Raw genomic sequence first — 12,553 nt, forward strand, 5'->3', positions numbered from 1 at the left:
GATTACTTTCATTCTGCTGCACAATTTTAGGGGCACAAGGCGAGCTATCTGGATAACCATATCTATCTTTAAAAGCATTGACAATGTCTTGTAAAGAAGTGAAAGAATCTTCAGGACAATTATTAAACCAATTCAAAGCATCACCCTCTAAAGAAAGGACAAATAGATGCATTTTGACATCTTCATGATCATACTGAGGAGATCTACAATATATGATCATTATACGAGTAAACTTGCCTAGATGCTTTCTAACAGCGACTGAATCACCACCCGAGAACAAAGGTAATTTAGAAATGGCCACTTCTGAAACATCATGGAGAACATCAGTAAAATGACATGGGGTAAACGAATAATCCATGATGAATAATGAGGGACCAAATGGATGATAGAAAGAGATCTCTGCTCAAGAAAATCAAGAGATGAAAGAAGTGGAGTCGCCACTTGAACAATGAATCTAATTCTAGGATCCAAAAAGCAACAAACAAGCAGATATGAGGGAGGCTTCTTGTCTGGGAAAAATAAAAGAAATGGAGTCGCCACCCAAACAAGAAACGAACTGAAGAGTAGTTGCTGATATGACGAAAGATAAGGTGATGAAAAGATCAAATGATGCCAAAGAATGTTGGTCGTTTGACAGGCTAATGAATGGCGGAAAAGATGAGATGATGCCAAAAAATGTTGACTTTGCCAGCTCAAATAAAAAAAATTCCAAATTCCAGATGAGAGAGAAGAATGAAGATGAAATCTCATTGAAACACCAGGGACAGAAAAACTCTATCCTCGGCAATGGCGCCAAAAAATGTTGTCGCGTAGATTGTCTGGGCGGCGCGACAACGCTCAGAACGGGAGCTGTCACCCTGATCCCCAATCTCTCCATTTAAGCCATCTCCCGACGCTAAGTGGGGTAGACCCTATGGGATAAAGGATGACCAACTGTGGACCAGTTGGGTTGGGAGACACAGCAAGGCAATTTAGCACTTGATTGATTTTAGAAATTATTGTACCAGTGCCTTATGGAGTTTAATGATTAAGTGATTATTTATTAAATGTTGCAGAAATATGAACCATGTAAAACAATCATTTATCATCAAATATCCCAAGAATATAAGTTATTCCATAAACTCACAATGCTTTAATAATGATCCAGCAATTAAATTTCTAAAGATTGAATGTTTTAAACAACCATACAATTTAAATGCTAACCAGCTCACAAAATGATTCACCACTTTTCAATAGCTAATCTTTAAATAAACATTTAAGCGCATTTAACTATAGAGAAGTGGAACATAGATACCACAAAAGGCACCAAAATGAATTTTCAATTTTTTAGTTAATCTTTTTCAAATATATATATATATATATATTTTTTTCCTTTTTTTTTTTTTCTAAGATTAAAATAAAACAGGACTAAAATTTAAATAAATAAAATTTTAAATCTAAAAGAAAATAAAGAATCTAAACTGTAAAACAAAATTCTAAACAAAAGCCTAAAGATAAACTTTTTATCCTTTTGGGATTTTTTATTTTTTATTTTATATTTTTATGATTTTGAAACAAAACCAAAACTAAAAATAAAAATAAAGATTAAACTAAGCTAAACTAAAAGCTAAACCAAAATTAAAGGAACTTATTATGACCTTTTTATATTTTTTATATTTTTAAATAAAACAAAACTAAACTGAGCAAAAAACTAAAGTAAATAAAACTTAAAATTACTAAACTAAAGCCCAATCAAAGAAACTAAAAGGGACCTTCTTATGTTTTGTATTTTATATATTTTTTTATATTTTTTGATATTATTTTTAAAATCAAACTTTAAAAATTAAATCTAAATTAAAACTAAAACCTAAGATTAAAAGGCTAAGCTAACAACAAAATGAAAGAACTAACCCCTGATCTATAACAAAAATGAAAATTTATTAAATCTAAATCCTAATTAAATGAAACTCAGATTTAACTAAAGCTAAAATAATCCAAAGCCAAACCTAAATAAAAAAAAAGTCTAAATTAACTAAGCTAACACTAAGTCCTAACTACGATAGTACACATCCAACACATATGACTAGATGCAACCCTAAGCTAAACTAAATAACAAAATCAAAACTGTGTAAATGAAAGTCAAATTACATATTTATCTTTGCAGGACGGCGGCTGCGTGAAGAGCAATAGATAGCAGCAGATTGAGGGTTAGAGCATCATGCAAGAGGACGAGATGGGACGGCGTGGATGGAAGGAGAAGGGTCCGCAGAAGGATTTCAACAGATGAATGGATTTCTGGCAGGGATGATATACGTAGCAGGTAAAAGTGTTGAAGGTTGTTGCTGCGGGGATAAAGGCAGCTCGATGGTGGACTGCGTAAAGGAGATGGACAGCAGCAGAAGAACAAGAAGGGGTAGTGTGGGTCCACAATCAAGGCAGCGTATTTGAAGAGGGAGATGTAATGATAGCAATGGATTGATCGTGCGTATGAGGAAGTGAGAACACAACAGCTACTAGAATGAGCTTGGAGCAGCGGATGGAGAACGCATTTGAATGTTGTGTGGAGAGAGATGAGAGATGGTAATTTTAAAGGGCAAGTAAAAGCAAAAGGATGGAGTTGCAATGCAAATGGAGAGGGTTTTTGCTGGAATGGAGTGGGATGGCCAGCGTGGAGAGGCATCTGCAGTGAGGAATAGCGATAAGAAGGCAGCGTGCAAGGGTTTCAGCTGCAGGCCTAGGGCAGCGCATACCGAAAAAAAATAAAAAATAAAAAAATAAAATAAAATAAAAATACAAAAAATAATAAATAAATAAATAAATAAAATCAAAAAAATAAATAAAATTTTCTTATGGAAATGAAACCCTAGCAAACGGATAGCTTGGAGAGTCTCGAATTTCTTCAAAAAAAACCTGCAAGAACTGATCCTGAGGCCAGATCTTACCCTCCAGGGCCTAGATCTGGCTTCAAACAAAATTTCTCCTCAGACCTGTAACCTGCAATGGCCAAACAAAATACCCAGAAACAATATGCGCAAGAAACAAAACTAAAAACCCTAAAACCTGCTAAATAATTACACTATTCACAGTTTAAAGGCTCTAAATAGCCAGATTTGTCAGTATGCCACATAAATATTTTCAGAATTTTAAATTTAAGATGAGGTGCTTCAGAAAACCCTTCGTGCATTCACCAGAAAATTTCAAATGATAAGCCAGGGATCAAAATTGGCCGGGCTCTTCAGAAAATGCAATCCGGGAGTCGGCTAGTTCAGCCGAGACCATCCCCGAACGCCCGGTAATCTAAAAAAAAAAAGGATTTCCTGCACAGCTTAAATCAACCATTAACGAAGAAGGAGAAAATGATACTAAAATCCAAATATAATGGAGATACCTGCCATCATATTCAGAAATTTAACTACCATTCAAACCTTAGTGACTAAACAAGATACATGTGTTTAAAATCACTCTTCATCAAGCTATCATCAATGGCTGAAAATAAATTTATGCAGGAAAATAAAACATCTTACAACAATTCCAGAAGAGTAACATCAGCAAGATTTCCACCCCAAAGTCTTTCTTTATTGCACAAAAAATGACTACAAGAGAGCTTTCTTTAGCACGACTCTAAGATCCAATGATCTCAAATGACCCCTGACACCCTATTTAAAAGAAAATTTCCCAACAGCTAGTTCGAGTGATCCATGTCAAAATGATCTCGACCGTCGATGAGGATCAAAATCTCTTTTAATCTCATCCGTCGAAATTTTAAATTCATTTTAATATATTAAAAAATTAAAATCCTGCATTTATTTCCTCAAAACTTTGACTTAATATTATTTTATTATTTTATTTTATTTTTAATTTATTTTTTAAATTTTATTTCATTTTATTTTATTTTATTTAGTTATTTTTTTATTATTTTTATTTTTTATTTTTTTTATTTTCATTTTTGGACTCTCGAACCTAGCCTTTTGGGAATTTTACCTAGGACCTGGGACCTATGAGGGGATAAATTATTTTCTAACCCTCTAGACACTTTACATCATGACTTTTACAATTTTACATCTCAAGGGGGAAAACCCATTTGACATAGACCCTCATAGACCACCCAATTCTGCGACACAAACATAATCTAGCAGATCAAGCAATTTGTAATAACCTAACCAAATAGTTAAGATTATTTCCAAATTACTTTTACATAGACTCGACCAAGTACATTAGGAGTCCCCTAAGATTCTAATGACAAAATCCATTCCGGCTTTGGGGTTAGGCTGAAGGAAAACTCTGCCAATCATGGATCGGTGAGACAAAAAACCTTCCGGAATGTAGATTATCACTAGAATATTAATTTTGCCTAGGCAATTTACATACATGACTCAGATCTGCTAAGATTATTTACAATATACATATGCAGACTGGGTTTACAACATAACACGATCGGGCTGATGATGATAGTCGAATGGGGCTGTACTGCTATGGGTAGTTGACACGTAGTGGTCAACAGGTTTAATAAGTTATTCGTTGTTGATGGATCTCTTATCGACTGGAAATTGCGAGAAGATTGAATATGCTCTCGTCCTGCTGTTGTCTGAGCCAAAGATTTTGGGACACCCTATAATATTCTGTACATAAATGTTGAACCATCCATACTCAGGGCTCTGTTCGCTGCGTCTTTGGAAGCAAAATCAACAACCACAGACCCGGTTGGATGACCAGTTGATATATTATTTAGCATTTCAATGGAGGTCACTTCTCCACATGGTATGAAATGTTTAGTTAATGCTTTACTGGTTGCCCCATAATGGACGTTTGACACAACAATACTCTTGGCTTCCAAGTTATGTGATGTGGGAGTTACTTCATTGGCAGCTACTCTGTTTTGTCCTTTCATCTGTGGATCGATCTTTTCCCCTAACCTATCGAACACAGAAACTCTTTTTTCTTTGTTTATGGTATTTCTGGGAGTTCCAAATACTTTGTTGGTAGTAGCCAACCTTCTAATAGATTTTGTTGGGCAAGTAGATACAACTGGAGTTGCAGGCAACTCTGGCTTAAATTGTAGCTTCGGTCTTTTGATTGTAGGAAAATCAGTGTCGCTTATGATTCTATTGTTTCCATCCTTAGAAGTTGGAGACTTAGGTCTGGATCTCTTTTTGTTTCTGTCTGCGACTTCTGCATCAAAATTCTTGTTCCTCTCATGAAAATCACCCAACCCTTCAACTATGCTTTTTCTTGCGATCTCTGTATTATTATCCAAAACTTCTCCATCAATGTTGTTAAGATTTCGCTGAACGTGTTTAGCTGAGCCAACCAAAGATCCTCCTAATGATTTAGCATTAACACTGCTCTCGGTTTCATCAATTTGGCTTCTCGTCTGGGCGGAAATATTGCTTTGCTCAGCAGATTGCATCTTCGGCTGTGGAGATGTGTAATGCTGTTTGTTGGAGGCAAGATGGTCAAACAACCAAGAAACAAATGGTCCCCTTTGATATTAGTCATGCCTATCAATTGTCACAATAGATTGACTTCAATGAGGATCGTTAAATGCTGCAAATTCTAAAAAAGTTGTTGCCCCTGGACATAACTCTAACAAAATAGTTATAAAATCTTGAACTTGTGTAATTTCCTTCCCTGCAAATCTTTTAATCATCGCCAAAGAAGGAACACTTGATAGCATGTGCCCTTGCTCGGCAGCATATACTAGACCACAGCGTAAGTTGAAATTCCTATAACTTACATGGTTGATTTCAAAAAATCTGTTCATAGGTGTCTCATCATTATTAAATCTTTCCTTACATTCTTTGTAAATTTTTAGGTTGTTGTCCGTTTGATTAGTCTCTTGAGTCTCATTTTGTTCATTCATTTTATATTGTTTTACATCTTTTTTTATAGATTCTATATCTTCAAAAACCTGCTTTTTCTCAAGAGTCACTGATGGTAGATTTTCATTGACGACTTCTTCATTGTTATGATATTGTACATCTCCTTGTTTCTCAATATAGTCCTCATCTTGATCTTGTTTCGTTTCTTCACTGTTGCTATCAACTTCCCTTTTATAGATTTCCTTTTGACATGCTTTAATTTCTGCAAATGATTTTTCTAAATGCTGAAATGCTTCTTGAATACTAAACTGCTCAACGTAATCAGGATGTGAACGTAATGGCACATTGTGCGGCGAACTACGTTCAAAGGCCCGCATGATTATATCGTGTGCCATGGCTCTGATACCACTGTAGCATAAAAACTACGCTGAAGCAAGAAAACTAGTAACTTGGAAACATGAATGAAAAGATACACAGGTATTTAATATAATTATTTATTAATATATATAAAATGTATAAGATGATATAAGACAATTTGAATGTTACAATGAGGCCCTGCTTTTATATCTCAGAAGGTGACCTTTCGTGAATGGGCATGTCTTTTAGACATGCCTTTTCACTTAATTTAATGACTATTTAGCCTAAATAATATTTAATATTTATATTTATTTTATTTAGCTAATTGTTATGAATTATATTCATAACAGTTACACCCACAATTAGATTAATACCTATTAATATTTTAATTTTCCTAAGTTTAGACTCAGGAGCTCCATTAAAATTATTAATTATTTTAATATAATTCAAATTGTCTCTGGGTGGGATTTCCCAAAACACTTTCTAAGTTCTTTGGAATACATGTGCCCAAGCCTCCCTGCAAAATTTGAGGCCTAGAGCACATCCAATGCTACCCCAAATCAACAGTGCATTCATATGCTAACTTTAGAAGCAGGTTTATAGCAGATTTGCTAAATTTGTTTAATGTTCCAGAATTACAGTTGCTGTACTGTTTTTAACTTTCGCAGGATTAGATTTGCTTTTTTCCAGATATAGCGAAAGCGCTTGAGCTTAGGGAAACTGCCAGAATAGATAAGGCTACCTAATTAGACAGCTCTCTCTTGCTGTTACTTAGCTAAGCATATTGCTCATACAGGTAGGGCGTACTTTTCTAGACATTTATAATAAGGGATTCTAAATCCAAGGCTTGCACTAATTTTGTAATCCTCTAGCCTTTCTTCTTATATTAAAAAAATAGCCAGTTAAGAGTGTTAGCAATCATTAAGTTTGGAACTATTGCAATGTATTTCTTCTTTCAGAGTTGAACAGATCATAGATGTGATTGAGAGTTCAACTTTGTGTTTGCTGTTTGCATATTACAGATTTAGTGATCAGAGATTGCTGATTGAGAGGAGTTCAAGTTTTCAGTTTCCTAGTGTTTTAGGTTTATAAGTGCTGATATCTGTACCGTGCACTGAAAATTTAACACTTTGTACGACCCAGATAATTATTTCTGGCACTAATACAAAAATCCTTATTACAAATAAACACATAAAAAAAGACAATAAATTACTTACTCCACATTGGTAGACTCCCTTTTTCAAAGTACTTGTGAAGTGCCTCCAGTTTCTGCTGGAAGCCTGCAAACAGGAGGAAAATATAATAAGTCTCTGTAAAATCTGTCTATAAAGAGGGCACTGTAGACAGCACCAATCAAAGCGCCCCAAAAGAAAAAACTCTCCAGAAATATAATCTACAAAATTCTTAATCTTGAAAGGATTAAAAACCATATTTGGTTTAGAAAATTTATAAACACAAAGAGATGCATGCATTCTTATAAGGACTTTCAGGTACTATCTCAGGTTCACTAATATGGTGACTAGTTGAATAAAATAACTATTTCATTTCATTTCTATGGACAACACCACACCAAATACATATATGCTCAAAGACATGCCATAAGTTACCCAACAGACGTTTGGCTTACCCATATGTATCCTTGAGACACATTCTGAGGCTAGGGTTTGCATCTAGATGCTACATGGATGTAACACATTGTAAAATCATATGCAAAATATATGATTAGATCATCATATTAGATTTATACATGAAGGCTAGTTGGTCATAAACCTAAATCCAGCTTGTGCATAAAGCTACTTAAAAAAACTCGAAGTACATGCCAAGAAAGAGGAAGAATCACCCTAGAACATTCCTACTATATTTAGTTGCTCTATGACAAAGAACATACATTCCTACTATCAAGGTTATTCCTTTCAGTTGCAGCAATCACACCTCTGCTCTAGTTCCAATGAATGTTAAAATATGATTTACACAATGGTCTATAACAAACATAATGTGTTCAAAACTTCAAAACCCTCTAAGCATCATCCAAGGATAAATTTAGATCAAATTTACTAAGTTTGTGACATATGTTGCACTAGTCACTGGATGCCATACGTGTTCATAAAAAGGACAAGCCCAAATTGTCCAAAGGACAGAAAGAATTAACAATAAATGTGAACAATACAATGGATGAATGGTATGTGGTCAAGAATACACACACACATATAGTACCTAAGGGACATGACCATGCTAAAGTACACAACCTTCCATGCTATAATTAATATGATTAGGTGCATTACATGCACTCCCTTCTAGGAAGGCTTCATCTTTGGAAACAAGAAGAAAAGATCATCAAAGACCAAAGCAGTGTTAATGTATTATAAAGGCATAAATCTATCCTAAGTCTACTTGCAAATGGAACTTCTCTAGTTATGACTCAGTTATGATTTGCAAATGCTTGGGCTAGTCGTCCTATCAGTCTGTATAATGATCTACAATCCTCCCTCTCGAACACCAATTACTTCCGCTGAGCCTATGCTTGAACCCTTAGGCCATAAAAGAACTTGACCATCCACAAATGCAACCTTGTAACCTCTATTCTCTATTGCAGAGAGAGAGAATAAATTCTTCTTCAATCCTGGCACAAACAAAACTTCTCTCATGTGTAGAGAGTCTCCAGTCTCCAGCTGAAACAAAACGGTTCCAACTCCCTTTACTGCATGCTCGGTGTTGTCTCTAAGTTCCACCTGTAATGTTGAATCCCTTTCTGTCAAATCTGTGACAGCATATCAAAAACCAGTCATGTGCCTAGAAGCACCACTGTCCACTAACCAAACATCACTGCTATTGGTAATAGTGCCTGAAAGAGTGGAAACAAAGACTTTCTCCTCAGCTCCCTCAGCCTCTAGAATAGCTTCCGTATGTGATTATTAAAGTCATGTGACCTTTTAGTCACTTTGAGTTCTAAAAGTACATTGTGCTTTATAATATTAAAGTGACTTTATGAGGCAAAAATGTAGATGGTACAACAAGTTATTAAAGTGACTAGAGGGGGTCACTAATGAAGGGGGAGACATGAGAAGGAGTCAATGGGAGATTAGATCTCCACCCTTGATCAAGAGAAGCTGAGATATAATCTCAGCCCTTGATCTTAGGGATAGGTCTTCTCATTATTAGAGAGACTAAAGAGGACGTTCATCATCAACTGTAGAGTTGGAGAAGAGAAGAGGAGAGGAAGAGGAGGCTGCGAGAGCAGAGACCCTACAACAGCTTGGAGAGAACCAACAACACCCAAATCAAGGAGGCACATACAGTACAATAGCTCAAAAATCAAGGGCAGAGACTCTGATTTTTGAGAACCTGTGTGCATTTCCATGCATTTATTTGCACTGACAGCATGAATCTTGAGGAGCAGATTGTCAGACGGTGGCACAGGTTTATAAAAATATCCGTGTCTGATAGCACCAAATTCGAGGCAGAATTTGCTGGTCAGAAGCATGAATTTCAAGGCAGAAATACTGAGACATTGGCCTGAATTTCGAGCAGGTAAAAGGGCAGACAGAGGCACAAAAGTAGAGGGCCTGTGCACTAAACAGTGGCATGATTTTCACGGTTGGAAAGTCTGAATAGTGGCACAAATTCCTAACCAGAGATTGCTGGACTATGGCACAGATTTCCAGATAGTGGCACAAGTTTCTAGGAGCTGGTTCAAATTCCAAGGAGGGAGATCAGTACTCCTGTTGTGAATTCATTGCTGTAAAATTTCTCTGATGAAAGCAAATAAAATTCTCTCCCAACTGGCTTTCCCTTCAGGGTTTTTCCAGGGTCTGATTGTCCAAAAATCAAGTGTCTAAATTGTGCATGCTTGTGAATCTTTTTATCAGCAGAAAGTGAAAAAGTAGTGGTAGCTTCTAGCATTTCTATTGAATTTTTATATTCAAGTTTAAATCAACAATGAACATGGGGTTTGGGCATTAAACTTGATGAAAAAACAAATTGAAACCAGGTGGGGCTATAGCACCTAAAATTTCTACATGGTATGAAAGCACCACGTGAACCTACAGCTGATAGATTGCAACCAGCTAGCATAAAACAGCCTATATACCCAGATATCTGTGGTTGAGAGGAAGGTTGTTTATTCAGTTTCATTGTTGAGTTGTGTTGGTTGAGAGAGTCAGATGGTTACTCATTTGAGGGTGGAGGATAGGTTGAGTGGGGTTGAAAATTTTGGTCCATGGAAGGAGAAGATAGTCTTGTTGCTTGAGGAGTTTGAGTTGTGGGATATATTGTAGAGAGTGCAGTAGTTCCACCTACTGATCCAATTAAGCTGGCAGAATTCAACAAGCACAATGTGAAGTCTAAGAGGATCCTTCTTGATGCAATTAAAGACCACCTTATACTTCATGTATCACGGAAGAAGTTTGCCTATGAGATGTGAGAATCCCTGATAACACTTTACCAGAGCACCAATAAGACTAGGAAGATGGTGTTCAGTGAGAAACTACAGAACACTAAAATGACCAACACTGACCTTACCAAGATCACACGAGTGATGTTGATTTGGGGTAGCATCGGATGTGCTCTAGCCACGAGAATTGGTGGAGAGGCTAAAGCACATGAGATCTCCAAAACCCAGAAATGGTTTGAGCAGAATCCAAAAAGTTTTAAAGATATTAAAATAATTAATATTTTTAATGCAGTCCCTAAGTCTAAACTTAGAGAAACCGGAAAATAAAATATTAATGCGAATTAATATAAAACTGAGTTATAATGGTCCAAAAGTCATGGATCAAGTCAAATCTAATCTTAGCCGTTGATTAGGGATTTAATCTCTGCCGTTGATGGACCGATGAGAAAGGTATAAGAAGAGGCTTGAGGGTCAGTTGGAGGACACACTGAGGGAAAGTAGTCAGTTCGATTTCTGGAGTGGGGTTAGCTGAGAAATTCGAACTAGTGGTCTATAGAGCAACAGGAGACAGCAAGTACGAAGCAGAGAGTCAAGATCAGCTTCAGAAGACCAGCGCAGAGGCAAGAGATGCAGACGCTGAGGCAGCAAGAGCCTACACAGTCACTAGAGAGCCTGAGTGGATGACATAGAGAGGCCCAAGGCTGACGCAGACAAGCAGGGGGTAACGCAAAGTGTCTGGGAGCTACGCAGAGGTCATCCAGGATGACGCTGGGATTGTGAGAAGTGCTGGAGAATTTTTTCTCTCTGTTGGGTAAGCCAGTTTCGCAGCCAGTTGTACTAAAGAATTGCTGAATAATAAAATCCTCCCTTGCTGCATCGGTTTTCCCACATTGGGTTTTTCCAGGGATTGTTGTCCAAAATATCTATATTAATTCTTGTGCATGTGTTTGTTTCTGTATTATGGTGTGATATTTGCAGCAGAATTTATTTTAATGTTCATTGAAGGAATTTCATAAATAACTTATTGAAAATGAGTAGGCAAAGTAAATCAAATGTTGCAGTGATAGAATTTTCACATGGTATTAGAGCGAGTAATTTGAGACAAGAAGGGGAAATCAGTTATGGGTTGAGACCATGATGCAGAGGCATCCACGTCAAGGTAATCAAACAGATTTTCAGAAAATTGCACAAGAGATTTCGATTTCTCCATGTTGGTTTCCAGGATGGAAGAAGAAGTGGCTTGTATGACTAGTTCTGCATCATCAGAAATATGGTATATAGAAAGTGGAGCCTCTTGGCATATGATGGGAATCAAGGAATGTTTCTCAAAGTATCAAGAAGAGAAGATGAACTTTCAAATCCCCATGGGGAACAAGGCAAAGTGTACTCCAGTAGGAAAGGGTACCATAGTTTTTTAAACAGAATCGAGAGAACAGTTCCGCGCTACAAATGTGCTGCATGTACCAAGATTGGGGATGAACTTACTTTCTGTATCGCAACTTCAAGGCAAGGGCTATGACGTCTACTTCATCAAGGAGAAGGTATACGTCAAACACCCGAGCTAGAGAAAGAAAGTGCAGATCGGGAGCAAAAGTAACAGGTTGTACAAATTACAACTATGTTGATTTCGGGTAGCATCGGATGTGCTCTAGCCACGAAATTTGGTGGAGAGGTTGGGGCACATGAGATCTCCAATACCCAGAAAGGGTTTGGGCAGATTCTAAACATATCAGGAGATATTAAAATAATTAATATTTTTAACGGAGTCCCTAAATCTAAACTTAGGGAAAATAAAATATTAATGTGTATTAATATGAATCTGTGTTAGAATGGTCCAAAAGACATGGATCAAGTCAGATCTAATCTTAGCCGTTGATTAGGGACATAATCTCGGTCGTTGAGATGTCAACAGAAAAAGTATAAGAGGAGGCTTGAGGGGCACTTGGAGAACACACTGAGGTAGACCAGACAGTTTGATTTCTGGAGTGGGGTTTGCTAAGAAATTGAA

General features: G+C 36.6%; 1 protein-coding gene across 5 annotated transcripts in view; it reads right to left on the reverse strand.

Moving 5' to 3' along the window:
* LOC149156945 (uncharacterized) overlaps positions 1-12,553 on the reverse strand; it is a 413,330-nt gene that overhangs the window by 17,822 nt on the left and 382,955 nt on the right. For all 5 annotated transcript variants that reach the window (XM_089438885.1, XM_089438886.1, XM_089438882.1 and 2 more), the window contains one exon: positions 7,373-7,435. In XM_089438885.1, coding sequence (XP_089295011.1) covers positions 7,396-7,435 — 40 coding nt within the window. In that variant the 3' untranslated portion in view covers positions 7,373-7,395. The remainder of the gene's footprint in view (positions 1-7,372; positions 7,436-12,553) is intronic.

Source organism: Pinus tabuliformis, chromosome 9, assembly GCF_031772625.1.
Source record: "Pinus tabuliformis cultivar Carrire ecotype Pingquan chromosome 9, CPIR1, whole genome shotgun sequence".
In the NCBI taxonomy this organism is placed as follows: Eukaryota; Viridiplantae; Streptophyta; class Pinopsida; order Pinales; family Pinaceae; genus Pinus; species Pinus tabuliformis.